The sequence below is a fragment of the Homarus americanus genome, unplaced genomic scaffold, assembly GCF_018991925.1.
Source record: "Homarus americanus isolate GMGI-L3 unplaced genomic scaffold, GMGI_Hamer_2.0 scaffold936, whole genome shotgun sequence".
Taxonomy (NCBI): Eukaryota; Metazoa; Arthropoda; class Malacostraca; order Decapoda; family Nephropidae; genus Homarus; species Homarus americanus.
Genome location: NW_024755520.1, coordinates 1 through 23458, shown reverse-complemented (window position 1 = coordinate 23458; position 23458 = coordinate 1). Strand labels below are relative to the sequence as shown.

At 41.6% G+C, this 23458-nt stretch overlaps 1 protein-coding gene across 3 annotated transcripts in view; it reads left to right on the top strand.

The window, feature by feature from the left end:
* Positions 1 to 23026, top strand: part of LOC121856555 (multiple epidermal growth factor-like domains protein 6) — a 126861-nt gene extending 103835 nt beyond the window's left edge. Inside the window, exons 7-36 of one of the 3 annotated variants that reach the window (XM_042352158.1) lie at positions 1728 to 1850; positions 2147 to 2234; positions 3232 to 3509; positions 4970 to 5106; positions 5565 to 5688; positions 5915 to 6034; positions 6505 to 6699; positions 7324 to 7481; positions 7857 to 7959; positions 8227 to 8429; positions 8682 to 8868; positions 8996 to 9121; positions 9323 to 9432; positions 9812 to 9915; positions 10476 to 10648; positions 10748 to 10849; positions 11083 to 11238; positions 11380 to 11637; positions 11750 to 11890; positions 13249 to 13365; positions 13555 to 13683; positions 14189 to 14355; positions 14589 to 14717; positions 15756 to 15918; positions 16454 to 16636; positions 16746 to 16886; positions 17848 to 17961; positions 18213 to 18347; positions 18610 to 18618; positions 19496 to 23026. In XM_042352158.1, coding sequence (XP_042208092.1) covers positions 1728 to 1850; positions 2147 to 2234; positions 3232 to 3509; positions 4970 to 5106; positions 5565 to 5688; positions 5915 to 6034; positions 6505 to 6699; positions 7324 to 7481; positions 7857 to 7959; positions 8227 to 8429; positions 8682 to 8868; positions 8996 to 9121; positions 9323 to 9432; positions 9812 to 9915; positions 10476 to 10648; positions 10748 to 10849; positions 11083 to 11238; positions 11380 to 11637; positions 11750 to 11890; positions 13249 to 13365; positions 13555 to 13683; positions 14189 to 14355; positions 14589 to 14717; positions 15756 to 15918; positions 16454 to 16636; positions 16746 to 16886; positions 17848 to 17961; positions 18213 to 18347; positions 18610 to 18618; positions 19496 to 19557 — 4235 coding nt within the window. In that variant the 3' untranslated portion in view covers positions 19558 to 23026. Of the gene's footprint in view, positions 1 to 1727; positions 1851 to 2146; positions 2235 to 3231; positions 3510 to 4969; positions 5107 to 5564; positions 5689 to 5914; positions 6035 to 6504; positions 6700 to 7323; positions 7482 to 7844; positions 7960 to 8226; positions 8430 to 8681; positions 8869 to 8995; positions 9122 to 9322; positions 9433 to 9811; positions 9916 to 10475; positions 10649 to 10747; positions 10850 to 11082; positions 11239 to 11379; positions 11638 to 11749; positions 11891 to 13248; positions 13366 to 13554; positions 13684 to 14188; positions 14356 to 14588; positions 14718 to 15755; positions 15919 to 16453; positions 16637 to 16745; positions 16887 to 17847; positions 17962 to 18212; positions 18348 to 18609; positions 18619 to 19495 lie in introns of all 3 variants that reach the window. The other 2 variants (XM_042352156.1, XM_042352157.1) reach the window with 2 other exon arrangements.
* The last annotated feature ends 432 nt before the right edge of the window (positions 23027 to 23458 follow it).

The following is a 23458-nucleotide window of genomic DNA, read 5'->3' as shown; positions in this document are numbered from 1 at the left end:
CTATTGTGGGTTCGGTTTCCAAGTTGATTCTCAAGTCTTGGGGGAATTTTTCAAGAGTCGAATGTTGTCAGTATATCCACCTTAATATGCTTACTGCCTGTCTAAGTTAGTTATTGTCTTTGTGTTTTCCCCAATACTGGTCTATATTGTTAAATAGGAAATAAAAACTGGCTCCAGAAATATTGAAAGGGAAAAATTGCCACCAAAAAAAGGGAGGAAAAAAGTAACGCCGAAAAAATTGGAGGGAAAAAATTGCCGTTAGAAAAGATGGGGGGGAAAAAAAGCGAAACCTAAAAATTTAAAAAGAAAAAACTGACTGGAAATTGCCAAAGATATTAATAGTTTCAATTTTTCTAGTGCCTTCAGACCTGTTGTTGATGGTCCACTACGTCTCTTACCGGCTTCCCCTCGCACTGTATATATTTCTCATAATGCCCAACCATTGTTGTTCGATCGGTTTGTAACCACGGCATAATACTGTGTCTAGGTTAACAAAGTCTTCGTTATGTGACTGAAAGTGGGTCCCGTAAGCCTGAAAAACTGTTAGGGGCAGTGTCGATAGAACACCCTAGAGATACTCAAGGAGTTAATGTACTCGAGGAGGTAGTGTACTCGAGGAGGTAGTATACTCAAGGAGGTAGTGTACTCGGGGACTGTATTCGATTGCTCTCGCCTCCAATGGTAAATATAGGTATTGATTCAGTGCTAGGTGGAAAAGTCACGAACCCACGACCATTTGGACAGATTGTGAGCCTTTTATCCTCTAAGCCAATGAGCACAAGTACATCCATGCATACTTATAATTCACATAATCCGTGGTTAGGTTGAGTCAGTATACTACGCAAGAGATGAAAACATTGGTAAGTTATGACAATTATATAGATAAACTAGAAATCTTGCAAGATATTTTTTGTGACGTAACTGTGTGTTTTGTCGGAAAAGTCAACAAACAGTGGCCCTTGCAACCCTCTGTGGATATGAACTCATTTTTTAGACAAAGTTTATTTGGGGAGACTTTCATATTACGATGGAATGAGGAGACAACAAATGTTTTTAGAATCTACTTACCTCATCAACAATTCCCGCTCAAACTTCTTAACAACAACAAGCAATAAAGACAGCGACAACTAGATGGAACGACACTGGTAATAAAGTTGAATATACTTGCAACTTCCCAGGTATTACTGAACCCATCATCGTGCTGTAGAAAGCTATGCACATTTACGGTAACTCGGAACTAAAACGAATAAGGCGAATGACTGAAGGTATTATAATGTGTTTGGGAACGAACACAATGTACAACAGTTTCAGTTTGGTTGGGATTTCTGATTGTGAGTTGCACTAAATCTGATGTTTATTCTGATTTGACTTAAAGATACGTACAGTACGAGAACCTAAAAACCCTTTAGCTCTAACTCGACCAGATTTCCAAAAGCACACTATTTCAGTCTTTGGCTCTGAGCAGAAAGAGCAATTCTTCATGGGGGGGGGGGTGCGAATATGAGACAACTTATTTTTCTTCATGTTGCCTCAGTAAACAGCAAAGGGTAAATAAAACAGCCATCCTTTGTAAGCAGAAACAAAACTCTCTCTCTCTCCATTATGTGTGAACCTTCAATTGCTGTCAGTGTTACGTCAAGTACATCAGGAATAACACAAGAGAGTTTCCCCCACTTACTAAGCTTACATCCCCACACCTATATTACCAAGAGATGCTGTACCGACAGACGTGGACGAGTGTGACTACCACAACGGCGGGTGCTCCCACGAGTGTGTCAACACGGTGGGCTCCTACGAGTGTCGATGCGGCCCCAACTACCGCCTCCTGACCGACGGCCGTACTTGCATAGGTAACTTCCGGCCAAAATACCTGACTGATGTTAATGCTGTATAGATGTGTCTATATATCAATTACTGTGTTTATTGCCATTTGATGATACTTTATATTCCTGGTCTCTCTCTCTCTCTCTCTCTCTCCCTCTCTCTCTCTGCGATTTATCCTTCCCTTTATTCTTATTGCACCACGCCCTCTCCCTCAATTACTGTTTTTCCGTGTTCGGTTAGTTTGTTGCTCCTTCTGTATAAATATATATCGGTATTTTGTACATTTGGTCAGTAACCTGATATTTGTGTATGTGTTAAACAGGTGAGGACCTATGTACCTCGAGTAACGGCGGCTGTGATCACTTCTGCAACGACTCCTCCGCGCGGGTCGTCTGCTCCTGCCGCCCTGGGTATGTATGCCTTTGTTAATGACTCTCTCTCTCGCTGATCTTGTATATGTGGATTTACTTAGTCATTTCAGCCCATTATTGTTGTCTTTCTAATTTTGCTAAACCAATTTTTCAGTTGGTTCATTACTGCCCTAAATATTTACTTTCTTTAAATTCACTTAATTAATTATTAAGTTTGAAGGTTAATAATTTATAAGCCTGTAAGACTTTAGTACGAGTCACTTATTTTCAAGCCAACTCTTCAAGTAAAATTCGCTTATGTCTGGTAATCATAATTGTCTTTCTTACGACTTAATACCCATGTATAGGTGTGAGTCGAAGCCATTGATATTTATACTGATTAACTTTAAAACTGCTTGTGTTAATAATTTCTTTAGTTACTGCTGTGTAAAGTCTTAGGAAAATGTTCTCATTGGATTTTAAAGTTTGTCATCGTTGTGCTTCTCATTGTACTCATTGTATACAGTATATTTTATTGCTGTATGTACTGTATATCATATGCATAGATAAACAAATACTGGACATAGACAAAGGCACAATAGCAATATGCAGTAACCCGGTGTTTTATGTTACATGAGCACAGTGTTGCCGGGTGTTGTGTTCTCACGGGCACAACAACAACACAAACACGAAATGTTTCACCAATTCACGAGTTCACTAAAAAATCAAACCAATGAATGTAGAATGACGGCCAGGGATTAGCCGAGGAGTGATGGATGGGATGGAAAGGTTCTACCACTTGTAATTTTCAGTGGCCACGGTTATCAGCACAACGGACGTAAAACTGGTGTTGGTGGCGCTGAGAACAATGGTAGTGATGATAATAGTTATGGCTGCGTAACTCACCCATGAGACCATAACACCACGTATCACAGAATAGTTGACAGGATATGTATAATACCAAATAACACACAGGTTGTTATAGAATAAGTATAATGCATCTCTCCCGTGTTCTTAGTATATTTGTGATTAAGTTCGATATTAACTGTCACTACAGGTATGGGTTGGGTAACGATGGGCGTGGGTGTGAGGTGATTGACCCCTGTGCTGTGGACAACGGCGGCTGTCACGACCGCTGCCAGGTTGAGCAGGGGCGTGTGCGCTGCTCCTGCCGGCGTGGCTTCACCCTGGCTGATGACCAGGTGTCCTGCGTCGACTTAGACGAGTGCCACACGCCTGGCACCTGCAGCCACCAGTGCCGCAACATCTGGGGCTCTTACGAGTGCTTCTGTAACACTGGTTACCAGCTGGGAACTGACCACAAGTCTTGTTACAGTAAGTACTGTAAGCCAGGCTACTCACCTTTACAACCGTGGATACAGTATGTTACTAGAAGGAACAGCAACCTTTTAGGACAGTTTGTAATATTTATAAAGCATTTGTACAACTGTGATCTTTCTGGATTACCTGACATCCACTTGAGGGTCAGGTAGGTAAAGCTGCTTGGGATGCTAACTTCAATTTAATCGCATTTTTCTTTATACAGTATTACATTTTTTTTCCATGACATTATTTCAACGTCAAATATAATGAAAGGCATTACCAAGTGTTGAGGGCATTTGGGCTGCAACTGTGCATCCCAATAATTAAAAAAAAAAGCCTTCTATTTTCGTATTTTTTCTGTCTGCTTGTACACCTTGGGATAAAATTCACAACCTTAAACAATTTTATGTGAAGATATAGTTTTTAATTGAAATTTTATTAGTATTGTCAAAACTTTTATTTTCCCACAATGTTAAGCTAACCCCCTCCCCTAGCTAGTAACTACAACTGACCCCCTCCCCTAGCTAGCAACTACAACTGACCCCCTAGCTAGCAACTAACTGACCCTCCCCTAGCTAGTAACTACAACTGACCCCCTCCCCTATTGTTAGTAATCAACTGACCCCTCCCCTAGCTAGAAGGCACCACAACTGACCCCCTCCCTAGCTAGCAACTACAACTGACCCCTCCCCCTACCTAGTAACTACTAACTGATCCTCCCTAGCTAGTAACTAACTGACCCCTTCCCTAGCTAGACAACCACAACTGACCCTCCCTACCTAGTAACTACAACTGACCCTCCCAGCTAGTAACTAACTGACCCCTTCCCTAGCTAGAAACTACAACTGACCCCTCCTAGCTAGTAACTACAACTGATCCTCCCTATTTAGTAACCACAACTGATCCCTCCCCTTGCTAGCAACTACAACTGACCCCCCTCCCCTAGCTAGTAACTACAACTGACCCCTCCCCTAGCTAGTAACTACAACTGGACCCCTCCCTAGCTAGTAACTACAACTGACCCTCCCCTAGCTAGAAACTACAACTGATCCTCTAGCTAGTAACTGCTAACTGACTCCCCTAGCTAGCAACCACAACTGACCCCCCTCCCTGGGGCTAGCAACTGCTGGCTAACTGACCCTCCCCTAGCTAGCAACCACAACTGATCCCCCTCCTCTGTGCACATTCTCTGAAGAGTTTCCTAGCCAGTAAGTTCTGATTTCTTTTCCTAACTATTAAATCTGCCTGACCACATCTCTGGTACATCCAACCCAGAGCAATACTCTTTTCCTAACCCCCCCTTTAGTTGTTACTGCCGACCTGTCGAGCTCTCAGTATGGTGGTCAGAGTTTTATAATGCAATATGACTCGCCACTGCTCACACAAACTCCAACTGACCTGATCTGACCTCTATCTAACTTGTAGTAATGTAACCTGACCCTTGCCCCAAGTGACCTGACTTCTACCCTCAGTGATCGACATGGAGGTGATCAACTCGTGCCTGGAGAACAACGGTGGCTGTCAACACATGTGTCGTCATGGCGCTGGTGGTGCCGTCTGTACATGTCATCCGGGTTACTTGCTCCAACCTGACCGTCGCAGCTGTCAGGTGAGTGATGATGATGTCACCTGAGTTACTTGCTGCTGCCGATAAAGAGAATACGGTACGGCTTGTCTCAGGCGATTTTGGGCCGTGTTGTTTCCGCATCAGTACAGTATAGGAGGCGCTTTCCTGTAATATCTTGTATTTTACAGTACTTTTGGGCCAGACTTATGCAGGATCTTTGTATATATTATAGAAATAGGTCCCATACAACATATAGGGAAGCAGCATGATGGGCACTGCATTTGACCTACTTCTCTTCCCCAACCATAAAGATAGTTATCCATTTGCAGCTGGGTAAGCTTTTAAATTACCCAGGACAGAACCAGTGACCCTTAGGATAGGACGTGTGTGCTGCATCCACTAGGCCGCTGCACCCCTGAGTGTGATACATTTAATATCCGTGTTTGCCCTCCGTCCACACCAACTGCATTGTATTCCCTTTTAACTTGTATGTGTGGCAGGACGAGGACGAGTGTGAGGCGAGAACTCACCGCTGTCAACAGGAGTGTGTCAACACAGCCGGTGGTTATGCCTGTGCCTGCACTCAGGGCTACACTCTGAGTGCTGACACATTCACTTGTACTGGTAAGCGAGCCCTATCTACAGTGTTCAAGTAGAACTATACTTTGACAACTCTCAATGGTGTTGGTGGCTCCCTCCCTGCACTATCTCACTGATCCACAGCTTTTTCTGTGTTGTTTATTAGTAATGAAAAAAAAATTCAAATTTGTGTGCATGTGAAGAGGATAAATATGCAGGAGGCTGTGATGGCCATCGTCAAGTAACCCACCCTTACCCTCGCTCCTTTCAGACGTGAACGAGTGTGAGCGAGAGAACGGCGGGTGTGAGCACGAGTGCCACAACACCCAGGGCTCCTTTGTCTGTTCCTGCCGCAGGGGTTATGTTCTAGTCAACCGCATTCACTGTGACAGTAAGTCCAAAGACATAGACATGTATATATTTAAACTTGTAGTGGGTGATTATTTTTTTCAGTAACTTAGGTCGTTTGTTTAAGTAAGAAACATGACCCCTTAAGTGTCTGGTCTCCAGGTTTTCCAGCAATCTGCTGTCACGTGATTATTTCTACCAAACTCCCCAGATCATGGCCGACTACTGTTTACCACGAAATAGTTGTTTTATTTATCGTAAAACTTCATAGCACATGCGTGCTGAGTAAACAAGGAATGAATAGGAGTCCCATAAAGGTCTTATAACGGAGGAATACCATTCTACTGTCACAAACAAAAGTCTCTTTATATGCCTAACACTCCTGGAACGAGTCTCCAAACTATTTGTTTGCAATAAAATGCCCTGTTGACTTTAATTTGAGTTTGTTAGTTTCGAATAAGAGTGCAAAGAAAATTTTCTACAATGACACTACCCTGGCGTCCCTCCCCACAGTGGTCAACTATGACTACACGGATGAGGACGACGACGATGATGACTCCACGTCCCTGGGAGAAAGTGAGGACCTGGTCCTAAGCACGATCCTGGAGGATGACTCTTCGGTGTTGGGGGACACATCATCCTCTTCCTATGACACGTGGAACGACAGCACCTATGCTGAGCATGCCAAGGTCACCACCATACTCACTCGTAAGTCCTGTGACCTGATACCATGTGCTGTACCATCAAGCTTCCTCCTCAGTTGACTATAAACTGTGATATTATGCTGACTCTTTCTATTACATGTAGTAGGTTACGTGCTCCTACTCACCCCTCGAGCTATGATCTTCTGCTACTGTCGTCATGCTCATCTGGTGCATTCTTATTTTGTCCTCACAGCTTATGACATTTATTTTGGCTGTTACTTTGTGGTGCAACAATAGGTGTTAGGTCTCCCATTTTGCTATCCAGTCTACTGTCTCGTTGTGAAGCCTGGTCTGTCTCCTCTGATTAACTTGGATCCCTTCTGATACTTTTATTTGCCGCCGCTATGTGAGGTGAAGCCTCCGTGTTTCTTTCTAACCTTACTGTAATGTGTCTTGTATGTCTCTATACTTGACTGTTTTGTGGTCATATACATGTTAAAAATTTGTGTTTACTATTTTCTTTATTAAGAAGTTGGACAATCTTTCATATATTTTCAAGGTCAAAATAATTGACTAATTTAACTTTCCACCATAAGGAAATCCCCCGCAATAGGAAGAACTTCATGGTAATATTCCAGCAGACAGATATGTCACAAGGTAACTGGCCCGCCACCCACTCCTCTTCCAGGCTGTACCCCGGGACACTTCGGGCCCAACTGTACCCTGACCTGTGTTGACTGTCCTGGCGAGTGTGACTCGTCGGGCTGTGTGTGTCCCATGGGCAGGACCGGCCCCACCTGCTCCCTCACCTGCTCAACAGGATCCTATGGTGCAGGCTGTAACAAGGTGAGCCGCACCATGTATTGCCACACCTTCTTGGGTCAAGTGTATGACATGTACGGTATACAAGATACCTCAAAATAGAGGTAACGCGTGGTTGTTACATTTGTGTCTCAGATAACGTGGTGACGTGTAGTTGTTACAGGTACAGTATATACTTTAGGTAACTTTGAATATTGTTCAATCACCAACTATTAAGTTCTAAAAGCTATAAAGTCTATTTTCCCCTTTCTCAATCTCGGAGGATAACTCACGTGGCATAGATTAGTGAGGATTCTAATGATGGCATAACTACATTTAATATAGGTATATGCCTATAAGCTAACCTGTAAACTACTTGGTGATTTAACTGAGTGTTGGTGATGACAGAAGTCACTACAGGTGTGTCGATGCGAGAATGGCGGCACGTGTGATCCTGTGTCCGGAAACTGCACATGTCCACCTGGCGTATCTGGCGACCTGTGTCAAGATGGATGTCCTGCAGGTGAGTAAGACGGCGTTATTAAGGTGTATCCTCCAGGTAAGTGATACTGATAATGTTTTTGTTTTGGATAAAATAATTGTTTAATATTTTTTTGGCCATTGTATTTCTTCGTCTCTTCACACTACAACAGTTGTATATTTGAGGAGTATAATGGTCCAGAGTTGTTCTTTATATTCAGTGGTGTCACAACCATAGCTGCTATCACTGTAGGGGAGTAAGATATGGATGCGTAAATTTACCACAATTAGAGATTGTTGTTTTGGTCAGGGTACTTCGGTGGGCAGTGTGAGCGGCGGTGCCCCATGATGTGCCCCAACATGCGCTGCAACAGAGTCTTCGGCTTCTGTGAGTGTGATCCAGGACGCTTCGGGCCCAAGTGTAACATGCCCTGCCCGGCCCTCACCTGGGGCCCTAACTGCCGCCATCAGTGCCAGTGCCAGGCTCGCACCACTGCTAAGTGTCATGCTGAGGTGAGGCCCTCACTTCACTTTTCAGGTGCACTTCTGCATCTATATGTTTGTACACAACACACTGTTGAATCCAAAATGTTTGTGCAGTAGGTGATGTTTATAATGGCACTGACTATGTACTGTTCACACCCTTTTATCATAACCTCTCCGGTATTGACCTCAGTAACCTGTCTGTCTCATAAAGAGTCGTCCTATTCTCAAACAAAATTCTTAATTCTTTTTTCTCGGTATGATTATTCTCGCCTTCCTCAGAGCGGTGTGTGCGAGTGTAAACCTGGATATGTGGGTCCTGACTGCTCCAAGGAGTGCCCGGCTGGCCGATGGGGTGCTGGGTGCCTGCACGAATGTCAATGTGCTAGTGATGCCACTTGCCACCCTGCTACAGGTGTCTGCGTCCAGGACTGTCCGTCAGGCTTCACTGGGCTCGACTGTAACACACGTAAACTCCCCCAAATTTTTCTTATGTTTACTCTATAGTAATGACATATTGGATTAAATAGCTACACTGTATAGGGTAGTTTTCTTAATCTGGCCAGTCAGCGTATGACAGTAATCCCTCCTGGCAGCATGTGAGGCTGGTCACTATGGTCCGGGATGTATGAAGACCTGTATGTGTGGACTACGGTCGTGTGACCCGGCCACTGGTGTCTGTGTCTGTCCTGCCGGCACACACGGCGCTAACTGTCTCCAGCGTGAGTACCCTCAAATGCCTACACCCAGAAATTTACATATATAATAGTAGTACCATACATCGCATGTGGTGAATATTAGTGAAATTCCACGAGACTGCACTTTGGAGATTTGTCAAATGGGAACCAAAAAACTATATATTTACCGTTTAAATCTAGGAAGTGTACAGCTAGTGAGAATAATAATGGAACTGTCTCCACCAGCTTGTCCAGAGGGCCAATGGGGCCAGAGCTGCCAGATGAAGTGTAACTGCATGAACGGTGCCTCCTGTGATCATGTCAGTGGGAAGTGCCACTGCACGTCAGGCTTTGTCGTGAGTGATACATAGGGTACCTGTGCCCACACCTACCCAGCTTCAGTGGCTGTTCATATACAAATATTACCATAACACATGATGTAAATACTGTCTAGTTTAAAGAATTGGCCCTTAATACTGTCAGTCAACATATTCTGATATATATATATATATATATATATATATATATATATATATATATATATATATATATATATATATATATATATATATATATATATATATATATATATATATATATACAGCCGATAGGGACTGGTACTCGTGTCACAAGAACCGGTACCGGCCCGGTATAGGTCCCGGTACTGGTCCCGGTACTGGTGGCATATAAGTCTGTAGATTCTGTACATGAGGCTACAGGTCGTGTGATCCACAGGGTCCGGCGTGTGAGACGCAGTGTCCTGCTGGCAGGTTTGGTGTGGACTGTGGCGAGACCTGCAGCTGCCTCAATGGCGCCTCCTGCCATCACCTCACCGGCAGGTGGGTATAGAGTCCTCAGGGTAGTAGAGAGGAAGTTATTGGGGCCAGAGCCTGGAGGTATGTACAGGAATCTTGGAGGGGGGAAATCGTCCCTTAGTGATAATCTGTTGCATTATTTCGCTTGAAAATATACTAAAATTTGAATTACATAATTTGTTCTTACAATATTCTTATGAAAAACTGTTTTACCATATATTAATAATTTTTTTAACCCAGTATTATGAAAAATCACATTCCACCTCTAAAAAAATAAAAGCAAAATTATATTCGGAACATTCAAAGTTGGAAATACAGCTGGCAACAGCTGGTTACTGTGACACTACCGCACACCAGAGCGAACAATTAAAACAATCACCAGGTATCTGTACTGTATTAGGCTTAATTGCCATCACACAATTCTTAGGGAGGTATACTTCCTGATTAGACAATTCTTGGCTACAACCTTTACTTAATACAAGTTGGTAAAAGTTCCGGGTTTTGTGGGTCCTTCCTATCAGTGTGAACCAGACGTACTACATTAGGTCCTGTTGTAGTGTGTAACTCTGTGGTGATGTGTGCAGGTGTGAGTGTCTACCAGGATTTACTGGCCCCAGCTGCGGCCAACCGTGTCCACTGGGAAGATATGGCCGAGATTGTGTGCATATGTGCCACTGCGACAACAGTGGCGGTTGTGACCGTGTGACCGGCGAGTGTGCGTGTGCCCCTGGCTGGCGAGGACTTCAGTGCAAGCTCCGTAAGTACCCACTCTAATTTACACCTTTTAAGGTGCTGCTGATTGTTCATAATGTCTTTGTTAGTGTTTCACATATGTAACATGAACACTTGTCCCCAGCGTGCGAGACTGGCAGCTATGGGTCTGGTTGTGCCATGAACTGCAGCTGTGCCAACGGTGCCAAATGTGACCACATCTCCGGCGCCTGCATGTGCCAACCAGGTAACACGGTCACTCACTGCACAACCTGCACCCAAACTTCACAAATATTTTTATTTCAAATTTGTGCAGTTAATTGTAAAAAATAATTGAATTTTTAAGCAGAAAGTTTGTAGATGAACCGCTTATACTTACATTAATTTGGAGAACTCTGGATTATAATTCTTAACAAAGATGCAGCTGTAGTTAGTGAAGCCGCCACTGGTGTTAATACGGTTTGCTCACATCTTCTGCAGGTTGGCGTGGCACCTTCTGCTCCCGCCCTTGTCCTGACGGGTTCTGGGGTCCTGACTGTCACCACCATTGTGGCTGTGATACTGGTGCCACTTGTGACCCTGCCACGGGTGCCTGCGTCTGTCCCCCCGGCAAGCATGGTCAACACTGCTCCAAGAGTGAGTACCACAAATGAATTTTAACAGAATCCTTTGAAGATCTATCTTTGGTCATATATTGGAACTGCGTTGATAAACGTCATCTTGCTACTTTGAGTAGTGTCCAATACCACAACTAATAACCTCCTGCTGCTCTCTCAGCTTGTTCAGGTGACCGCTGGGGTAGTGACTGCCAGAATGTGTGTCTCTGCCACAATGGGGGCACCTGTGACCGTGTGACTGGCGCCTGTGTGTGTCCACCTGGATTCATTGGTGCCACTTGTCAGGACAGATGTCCCACAGGAACCTATGGCAGTGGCTGTCAACACACCTGCCTCTGTCAGCATGGCGCCGGCTGTCAGCATGACACTGGTACCTGTGTATGTCCACCAGGTTTCTCCGGTACATACTGTGAGACAGGTTAGTGTTTATCTGATTACATCATAAGAATTTGCAAAACTTTTTCCATCTGATGTTCAGTAAATTATAATTTGTGTGATAATTCACTGAGCCTACACTGTTGGTTCCTCAGGGTGTGAGTCAGGCAGGTATGGCCCCGGGTGTGTGCTGGAGTGTCAGTGTGAACACAGCGCCCAGTGTGATCCTGTCACGGGGGCCTGCAAGTGTACCCCAGGCTGGCGCGGCCAACACTGCCACAAACCCTGCCTTAAAGGTGAGTACTAACATGAATAAGAATAGCTTGGCATTGTCCACAGAACATTATGTGAAGGAGTATAGCTTCTGGCTTGTCATTTATGAAACAAATGACATGCCAGAAGCTATACAATCCTCCATACAAATGTTTGCAGATGATGCTGAGATATATAATGATGTACAGCAGGCTCCCAAGGTTCACGGATTTTAACTTTGCGGTTCTCATTTATTCGCGGATAACATCCTGGATGAACCCAAGAATGTTTTGCGGGTAGTTTTAAAGTTGCCGGCATTTTCGCGGCTGGGACAGTCATTCGTTCTAGAGACAGTAATTTCCTTTACCTGTATTGTAAATGTGTGCGTGTGTATACACACACACACACACAAAACACACACACACAAAACACACACACACACACACAAAACACACACACACACACACACACACACACACACACAAACAAAACACACACACAAAACACACACACACACTCACAAAACACACACACAAATAATAATTGGAAAATCATCTCACAAATATCAAACAAATTTATTAAAAATGTGAGTCTACCCTCAAGTTCGTGCTCTATTACAGTACAGTACTTTATTGATAAAGCACGAACTTGAGGGTAGACTGTTAAATTTTTAATAAATTTGTTTCTGATTATTTGTTAGATGATTTTCCAATTATTATTTATTTGTATGTGTTTTGTGTATCTACACACACACACGCATACACACACACACACACACACACACACACGCATACACACACACACACGCATACACACACACACGCATACACACACACACACGCATACACACACACACACGCATACACACACACACACATACACACACACACACACACGCATACACACACACACACGCATACACACACACACACACACACACACACACACACGCATACACGCACACACACGCATACACACACACACACACGCACACACACACACACACACACACACACACACACATACACACAATACTACAGGTAAAAGAAATAATTGTCTTAAGGTGCCGGGCAAACACATAAGGGGAATATACATTGCTTTGTGCACAAGTAAAAATGCACCCCTCCCCATCCCCGGTCCGCAAATGTTATTCGCATATTTGGCTATTTGCGGCCATTTTGAGAACCTAACCCTCGTGAATTTGGGGGCCCCCATGTATATATATAAATAAACCACATGGAAAAAGAAAATCGCAAATTTACTTAAGCGCTTTCATTTATTTAGCACATCATCAGAAGCAAATTACACACAAACACAAAGTCACCAAGAGCTACATGTTGTCTCTGGCAGAGACAATATGTAGCTCTTGGTGAAGAAAATAATGGGCATGTTTCTCCCGCAGGTTTCTGGGGCGGTGATTGCGAGCAGGTGTGTGACTGTGAGCACGGCACTAACTGTCACCCAGTTACAGGCGAGTGCCAGTGCCCTGCTGGCTTCACCGGAGACAGGTGCCAGTTTAGTAAGTGTTAACATTGCCAGGTCTGTGTTATCTGAGCTGTTGTTTGCTTTATAAAGGCATAGCAGATATAAGACCACATTTGCCATGACTTAAATATATAGTTAACCAACATGTCAAACCACATCTGTCATGCTTTAGATAGATTAAAAAGAAAGTTAACTCATAATGGTCTCGTTTTCGTACTTGCAGTTTGTCCTCTTGGGTTTTTCGGGGTAGACTGTAGTGAGCGGTGCAGGTGCGAGGCTCACCAGTCCTGTGACCACATGACCGGCGCCTGCAGCTGTACCCCAGGGCGCCAGGGTCACCAGTGTCACGAGTGTGGGTACCCACATTTACCTTTCTTATTTATACTTAACCACTAGCATTGACAAAGAAGCTACTATAGGACTTAGTCAATAAATAGTACAGTACAGTAATATCATTTGGTCAATAGGGGTACTGGTGGTACACTGGTAGCATGTGTATCTCATAACTGTGTCCTCAGTTTGGTTCCTCTCCAGAGACATGTGAGACAGGTCTTACCTACCACACATCACAGGTTTCCTCTAGGTACTCCGGTTTCTTCCTGTACTCCACGAACATTGACAAAGGTTGTAACAAACAGACCAACTGCCCGAGTGGCTAGTAAGCTGAAAAATCGTCAAACGATATATAAAATAAATTTATTATGTGATTCGGTCACCAGTAGTAACACTAGGACACGAACTATAGTATATCACAAGTACTATAACCAGGTGAATAATAATGTTACAAAGTCCTTAGCTCTAATGCAGGTGTCCACGGGGAGCACACCCATGGCTCTAACTTGACATTGCCTCCACAGATTGTGCCGAGGGATGGTGGGGGGAGGAGTGCCGCCAGGAGTGTGAGTGTGCTAGGTCATCCCTCTGTGACCCGGTCACTGGTGAGTGTTTCTGTCCTGCAGGTCTCCGAGGACGCAATTGTCGAAGAGGTTGTCCCCGCGGTAAATATGGCGTCGACTGTAAACAGGTCAGTTACCATCACTACATATAGTACAGTGAAGAGCAAACTCCCTCAGTATAACTATTTTTATGTTTTGTAATATGGAATGGTATTGCGAAAAAACTTTAATTTTTATAAAACTCTACCGCATGTAATTTTCCTTCCTTGAAGCACAGTGCACATATTCCAGAGGTTGGTGTAACTTTTGTCTCATCATTAAACCCGGAATCACCTGGTGATGATGATCTTTTTATTTACAGAAGTGTAAGTGTGAGAACGGCGGGACGTGTGACCCAGTGAGTGGACAGTGTCAGTGTCGCGATGGTTACTACGGCCCCACCTGCTCCGTCCCCTGCCCTGCCGGCACCTTTGGCTCTGGCTGTAACGAGGTGAGTAACTCCCCTATAGTTGTAACTAGCTGAATTAATACCTGTATACTCCACCTACAACCAGGTAAAACACAACAGTACAGCTGTAATCTATTCCTGCACTGTCTGCACACACACAGTCGCACAAACTTACTGAGCCACAGCTATGACGAGTTGCAGCGAGTAGCCATAGGAGTGACCAGGATTGTCCTTTACACAGGGTATCTTTATTGTGTGCAGGGTGCCTTCTGTACACAATTAATCCATGAAGTTTAAGTGGGTGCTTAAAGGCGGCTAGAATTTCATCTGTCAACAGTTGATATTTCCAGCCCAAAGTGTTGGTATTGAAATCGCAGTTACTGGCAGTTCTCCGGAGTCAAAACAGAACCACTATTGTGTTGTTAAAACAAATTGTGAACTGCATTGTGTATTGGTGTGATGAACAGTGATCATCCAGCTTGTTATAATATACACAGAAAAAATAGTGGAAAAAATTCGACAACAGCTAATTTAAATCAGTGGTTCACATCCATCTCCAGGTCTGCTACTAGCATTTATATTTATAAAGCACCATAGCCAGAATCCCGTTTAGATAAGTTAATGCTACCAAATAGTATTTTTTTTCAGTACTCTCTACTGTATTTATAGTGAAAAAGAAATTATGAGGTGACTGACATAACATGAAGTGTGTTGGCAATGAATATTGGAAGTTTTCCTCAACTCCAGCTCTAGAAAAAGAGCTTCACTACAAATATGTGTTTTTCTTCATGCTGTTGCAGTATTTCACTAATTTTTCTAATATGATTATAACATGTAACACACCAGTAGGATTTTTGAGAACATTTTGTAAGTAACTTCACCTAGTGTAGTAAAAAAATAAAAATGAATATATATATATATATATATATATATATATATATATATATATATATATATATATATATATATATATATATATATATATATATATATATATATATATATATAGTAGTGTATATACTGTATGTTTATTATCCAGAAAATGGTAATGCAAAATAATATATTTGGCTGTTGTGACAGACCTGTGGGTGTGAGCACGGGGGTGTGTGTACCAGGTCCGGGGAGTGTAGGTGCCCCGCGGGGTACGCAGGACAGCACTGTGAAACGATCTGCCCCCAAAACACCTGGGGCCTCCGCTGTTCCTCCACCTGCCTTTGCCGCAACGACGCCATCTGCCACCCAGGTAACTAACTCACTACCTCATGGTGACTCCAAGCATATTTTCTGTACCAACTCTAGTGAGAGAAAATAAATAGAAACACTATACTGTAGAGAGAAGTTATGTAAGGCCAGAAATACCTTGGCAGAGAGACACGTATCATAAACTGCATACGGTATTAATAATTGGATATGGTTATTTTGTTGTTACAGAGCGCGGCATCCATCACTAAAATGTTATTGTGCCGACAACCTGTGATGATTACTTGATTCCAGTAATTAGAGTTTCTACATTACGTGAGATTATGGAAGGTTAACACCAAACTAAGGTTCGATAATATCTGGCAAAATAATGAAATATTGATGGCTGCCAGGCTGGACTAACCAATAAGAACGGTTGTTACAAAAGAAAACATTTTAACAATGGGTGTTGATTGACGTTTTAGTTAACACATCTTAAAATCACATTAATAGATACATATGTAATGCACAGGCCAACCGGCCTATTGTAGACTTCTATGTTCTTATGTTGGGTAATAATATCCGAGTTATGTCGACAGCCACTGGGGAATGTCAGTGTGGCATCGGTTGGACGGGTCCAGACTGTAGCCAGGCATGTGGCCCAGGACGCTATGGTCCCAATTGTCAACTGGACTGTGCCTGCCACCACAATGTGTCCTGTGACAGGTTCTCAGGCTGTTGTGAATGTGGCCCGGGCCGCTATGGCCGCTACTGTGAACTAGGTAGGTCACATGATAATGGAGTTTTAGTGTTTAAAGTTTACTGTATTCATCTTATTGACATACCCATTTGTGTATGAAAGTGCCAATGTCATATTGACATCTCCCCCAGAGTGCCCGGCTGGGTTCTACGGTATCTACTGCATAAGTGTGTGCGAGTGCCACAACGGTGCCACCTGTGACTCCCAGACTGGTCAATGCCGCTGTGCACCTGGTTTTACCGGCGACACCTGTGCTGATGTTTGTCCCCCAGGTCAGTTTCCTCTTATACTGGAGTGTGCTAGCTTCCTGTGTAGGTCTTGTCTCACTCTTGCTGTAGTTTACAACTTCCCTGGGCGAATGTATCTCTAGCAGGTGTACACTTAGTCAACACTTGTCCCCAGGACCTGATGTTATTCTACCTTCAAAAATAATCACCAGGATATACTTGTATCCTTTTTAAACTGTATCTTCTTTAATCCTCTCATCTGCTCCCTCACCTTAAGATTAACCAGTTTTCAGTCCATTTAATGCTTTGATCTGGTATATCTTACGTCAGTCATTTTTAAAGTCAAGTAAACTGTTACAAAGCAACAACAACTCACACACTGAAGACCACCACTTCCTCTCATACGTTTGAATGTGCTTCTGACGACTTAAGCAAATCTCACCATTTTGTCTGCTTGATTCTACAGATGAGTTTCCTTATTTTGTCAACATGGTATTCCTATTTCCTGGATCTCCTTTCCCTGCAAGTGCAACATCCATGCAGTTGTGGACATTTCATATCCAGTCTACTTTTCTGTCGATGCTGGAGTTCTGCAAGGTTCAGCTCTTGCTCATGCCTACTTTAGACTCAATATTAATTGGCTTGTTCATACTAATTCTTTCCAGCAACACGCACACTTTTTTCTTCTAACATTAACCCGCAGTGAAGTTTATCTCACTGCTACAATGTTGTTCCTGTACAGTAGTCTTTCCTGCTTCTATTACGCTCGTTCTTTTGTACCGACATAATCAAAACTCATGATTAAGTAGGAGTCGTTCAGAGTTAACATAGCATGAAGACGAGTTGAGAGCCTAGGAGATCTCTATAAAGATGGACAAAGGAACTTGTAGGGTGAAATCTATTATCAAAAAACACACATTGTAGAAAAAATGTACGTCTGGTCGTTGTACAAATACTGTGGGTGTAGAAATTTGTGCTGTATATATCACATGTCTCATTATTGCAGGGAAGTTCGGACGTCACTGTAACGAGAAGTGTGAGTGTGGGGAGTACCCGTGTGACAGGGAGACCGGAGAGTGTCAGTGCCCGCCTGGCTTCAAGGGAGAATACTGTGCTATGCGTAAGTATCATCAGTTTCATACAAGTACAACCTCCTTGGGGCTTCATATTGCAATTAGTAGATTTTAATTAATGAATGATCACTCTTTTTCTTAATCAATTTAGCACTTTATATGATACAACAGAGTGGTAGCAGGTTGTATATACAATACTGTATAGAGTTAAGAAGACAAGCCAGCACTCAAAAGTCTGTGTGTGTATGAGTAGGCATCAAATATATGGGTTAGCTTCATTGGCTGATTTGATTTTCAGCATGTGGGACGGGCAAGTATGGAGGCGGCTGTGAGCAGGTCTGTGAGTGTCACAACGGCGGCAGCTGTCACCCTGCTACTGGCCACTGTTCCTGTACCCCGGGATGGCTAGGTCCCAAGTGTGACGAGAAGGATGGTAAGCGTACACACACCATAGTTATGTCTTTTAGATAATTTCTTAAATATTTTTCAATGAAACCTGAATGCTAATGATTAACTTCATCGCCGAGTTACTTTTCATGATAAAACACATAAAGTAAAACAGGCTTATTAATGTAGCTTGACCTCCAATTTGGTTCAGTGTACAGTAGTGAGAAATTATGTAATTACTTGATTTCACAATCTTATAAGTGTTCACTGTAAGATGATAAAGGTGTGTTCTCTCTTTGTGCCTTCAGGTGAATGGCGTGAGTATACGCTTGATACTTCTCCATATCCTAAGTTCTGTGATCAGACAAATAAATTCATACTGCAGATCTTCTACTCTGGCAAACCTAAGGAGATATTTAATATTTAATTCAGTTTTATCGTCTTATATTGTCCTGTCATATGTACAGTTCCGTTCAGAAGTTCGTTATACACCCGCGGTGAAGGGCACATAGCCCTTTGAACCCTTTCTGGACATCAGATAACTATGCTGAACCTTCCACCAACACAGAGTGGAACTGACAACGGAACAATTAGAATTGAATGTAGACTCGTCAAAAAGAGATAGTTAGATTATTAATATCAGCCAACGTTACTGCTGATGGATGATGATGTGTTAATATCCTGCTTATGAGACGATAACCATAGTGATAGGAGTAACCATTCCAATATTAGAATACAATGGGGAAATCGGTTTTGAATGAATGCTATAAGGGGCATTTGAACAAAGCTCATAGTATATTAAGAGTCTTCATTGTATTCTAATATTGGAATGGTTACTCCTATCACTATGGTTATCGTCTCATAAGCAAGATATTAACACATCATCATCCATCAGCAGTAACGTTGGCTGATATTAATAATCTAACTATCTCTTTTTGACGAGTTGTCAGTTCCACTCTTTTTGTTGGTGGGTGGGTCGGCGTAGTGACCTGGCATCCAGGAAGGGTGCAACAGGCTATGTGCTCCTTCCTGTGGGTATATAACGAACTTCTGTGTGGAACTGTACAATTCAATATATGTGTGCGTGTTTATTTTTAACTGTTCAATAGTTGACCTGGTTTAAGCAGATAGTCAGGCACAATTAAGTCAGTATCTTATCATATATTTTGTTAATTTCAGTACTTTTATCAACAGTTTCCTTCATCACGGCTAGCGACCAGCGGGGACGGGCTGACATCCCCGTCGAGCTTAGCTGATTTCCCTGCTGACAGGAAATGCTGTGATGCTATAAACTTACCTGAAAAATGGACAAGTGATGTGTTACTGGGAGGTGAACGTAACAGAGAAGCAACTCACCATACATCACTGCTTATTGTGATGATGCCTCTGTGACTTTTTATGTTTGCCAAAAGTTGAAGAAAAAACTTGTATATCAGTGGTTTTTCTCGTGTGATTATCATTTCATTAGGACTCGCTCAACAGCCAACGTCTGACTGTAGGGCCCTGGCAGAGGACTAAAAGTGCCTGGTCGCAGAGGTTGACACTTATCTATATGTAACAAGGGTAAAAGAAAAGTTTAATATCAACTGTATGACAGGTGATTGTGTAGAAAAGCAAGGGAACTGGAACAATCCAGGTTAAGAATTTTTTATGGTGAAATTCTTCTGTAAATCGTTAATTTGATTTTCGTTTATTCTTTTAATTTTATGATCTACTTGTATGTTGAGGTGCTCCATATATTTTGATAATATAATCAATCAAGCAAAGAGAAAAAGGCCTATGGTCTTAAAATTAATGTTATCCTACCCTGAACTCTCTTATTCTTAACGTAATTTATAGCATGATACGTGGCAGAGATAATAATAAGTTTTCAGCCATATTGTGTATTTGGGAGAAACCTGTACTTGAAGGAAAAGGGAATTTTATTCTCCGGTTCTTCCCTTCATCCACTTCACGTACAATACAGTAAATTATTCATGTGGGTCATTTACAAAAAGCTTGCTGTCGCCTGTTGCCTCCTGGACACCCACACACGGCTGTATTGGCGCTTATCTACTGAATTACTAGTGCACGGAGGTAAACATCTGGTCTTGGTAACATTACTTGTTTATTTTGTGTAATTGATAAATACAACACGCATAGCCCAAGGTGTTTGAGTGATGCTATGGAGTTATTACTGACTGCGTAACACAAGTCAGCAGGTGTCAAGCCAAAGACACCCCGAGCTCAGGCGATCATCATTAGTAGGCGGCCGTCCTGGTCTGAAAGTAAGGCAGTTTTTTAATAAGTTTGATTGACTGCTCATGTAGCTCAGTTTTAAAGATTATATAAATATATAAGGAATAATTCATTTTGTATTCCACTCCTGGTCGAGTATTGCGGGTAAACAGAAAGTGTGTGTACACACACTTAAGGCTGTCTGTCAGGTTCGATGATGCTGAATGATAAATTACTAATTTCGTTGTTTTGTTAAATATTAACTTAAGCCATTGTCTATAGTAGCCTTTTTTTTCTTTTTCAATGCACATTTGCTATTTTGAATTACAGCCTTTCGTTGGACAAAATCTTATTGTCTGTAGATGTTTTCAGCTCGGTTACCAATAGCTTCAATGTAAGGGTTCAAGAGGACTTATTTCTCTTTGGCCACGTAAGTGCCTTGAAATTTTTTATTTTTTATTAGTTGATATTCGTGTTTAATTATGGTTCTTATTAAAAGGTCTGTGGTGGGTGGATTTTTCAGTCCTTCGCCAAAATAATTAATATTATGCCATCTCCGCAGCTCGCCCTTGGTTCACATGTGGTCATCAGACGTGTCCATGAATTAATACTTAAGTAAGCACAGAAGGACTTAAATGTACAATATGTACAGTGGATTTATGTAAATTATATGTGAAGTGTTTTTATTTCTTTTCTGGATTTGCTCGAGTTAATTTATCCCAATACAGAAGTTGCATTAATATGACTTATGACCATCCACCAGTGTAATCAAATGCCTCCGAACCTAAATGTATTTAAAATACCCATAACTGTTGTTTATGATAACTGAAACCTTCACAATTCATTTGGAAAATTGTTATCATAAATGCTGGCATGAATATTATATTGTATTGTTCACTTGACGTGTCGTTTACCTTGTTAACAACTCATTTGTCTCTAGATAGCAAGTTGCCCGTTTTCGAAAACAATGAAGTTCCCAAACTATGGATACCTGGCTTCTGGAGCCTACTTCATTTATCTTGAGGACAGTGTATAAAGCTCTCTATCAGTGGTGAAAGTAAGCTTTACTGAGTATCGCATTTGAGTGGGTTTCCAATTCAGGACAGTATGATTTTAGTAATTCACGGAGACATGAGCATCAACATAGCTGTATGTAGTAATAATTGTGGGACTTTAATTAAAAACATTAGAATAATGTCATTACAATAGTATATCAATATGTAGTTAAAGAGTAACCACTTTGCTCTACTGAGGTTTTGTTTTCATTAAGCTGAAGTATTGGTGTTCTTCCTTGGTAAGTTTTATGTGAAGTCTCTGGAATCGATACTTTGGCATCTACCTCTAAACTTCAGAATTTTCTAGTTACCAAAAGATCTCTTGACTGAACTACCAACTTATTTTCCCAACCTTCCTCCTATGATAAAACTTTTATCTTGCACCTGGATGTATGAAGTTATTGTTTAGAAACCCTCACTCATAGGATTTATATGTAATGATGTATAGCAATAGATGGATATCTTGGTCCTGTTTTGAATTTGTACATTAACACAATATTCCCATAAATTTAATAATAAATAGTATATATGACACAGCTAAGAGATAGTGTCATCAATAAATATATATAATGTGTAAAACCCTGAAGGGAAAAAACTGTATGTACCCTGTATATATCTTTGTAAAAATATTGTACATCCTTTCATCATAAACTGTATTAATTTCATGATCTAGCAATCTTGAGCCAGTTAATTCCAACAAATATATAAGTAAATTATGTCAAATATATTACTGTATATGTATAACTAAAACAACCTCTTGTCTGGGGTCGAATCAAGGGCTACCAGGATACGATACCCAGGTGATAATCATTCTACTACCAGCAAGTAAAAAATCGCATGTAATCCGTGGTAGCTGAGTGGCTGTTGCCTGGGTCTTCAAACCTTGTAGTCCTGGGTTCAAACTTTAATACCCTGTAAATGGTTATTTCCGTAGTATAGTATTTGTATGCACGAAAAATGCATCTGCATCATCATTGCCTCCGGATTTTTCTGAGTTTATTAGGTATTCTAAAGCTTGGTATACAGACTGACTGGCCATTTCACAGATCACTCCCACATATAGTGTTTATGGTCGAGTATGGTCATGTAGGTTGGTGAAAAACTGGTCAGGATTTTTATTTGATTAGTTTATTAAAATTTCTATAATAATGTATATTGTTTTAGGACACTAAGATCTTGTACTTACTGTGCTGTAATTAAGTTTTAATCTAAGCATCTCGTGTATCGTCACTCACATGTATTCTCATTGTACTGCAGCTTACTTTTATGTTTGTCTCACACTATTGGTCTGGCATAATAATAAGTACTTGTTACTTCTGTCATGTATTTTATGTTGTCAATTTATTTTCAAGAATCACTGCCATAAGTTTATAGCTTTAATTATAAATTAAATTTCTATTATCTTAATCAAGGTTCTAATTTATACAGTGATAATAAAGATTTTAAAGATTTACAGCATTAATTTTCTTCACATACCATACATTAAACTTCAGTAATATCTCGGATAATTACATTTTCGACAGTTTTGGGCCAAAATTAGATTTTGTTGAAAATCACATTATAGGTACTCGTGAGTATGCTGATTTCGAATGTGTAGTCGACGTTTTGATTGTGGAATAGATTATCTACTCCGAAAAGATTATCTACCTATCGGGAAAGTAGATTATCGACTTTTTGGGCAAGTAGTTTATCGACTTTTGGGGAAATATTACCTAATTTTGCGAAGTAGATTATCATAGAAAACGGGAAATTTGTATAATAGAAAATGGGAAAATATCTACTTTCCGGGAAAGTTGGTTATCTACTTATCATAGAAAACGGGAAATTTGTATCATAGAAAATGGGAAATATCTACTTTCCGGGAAAGTTGGTTATCTACTTTTCC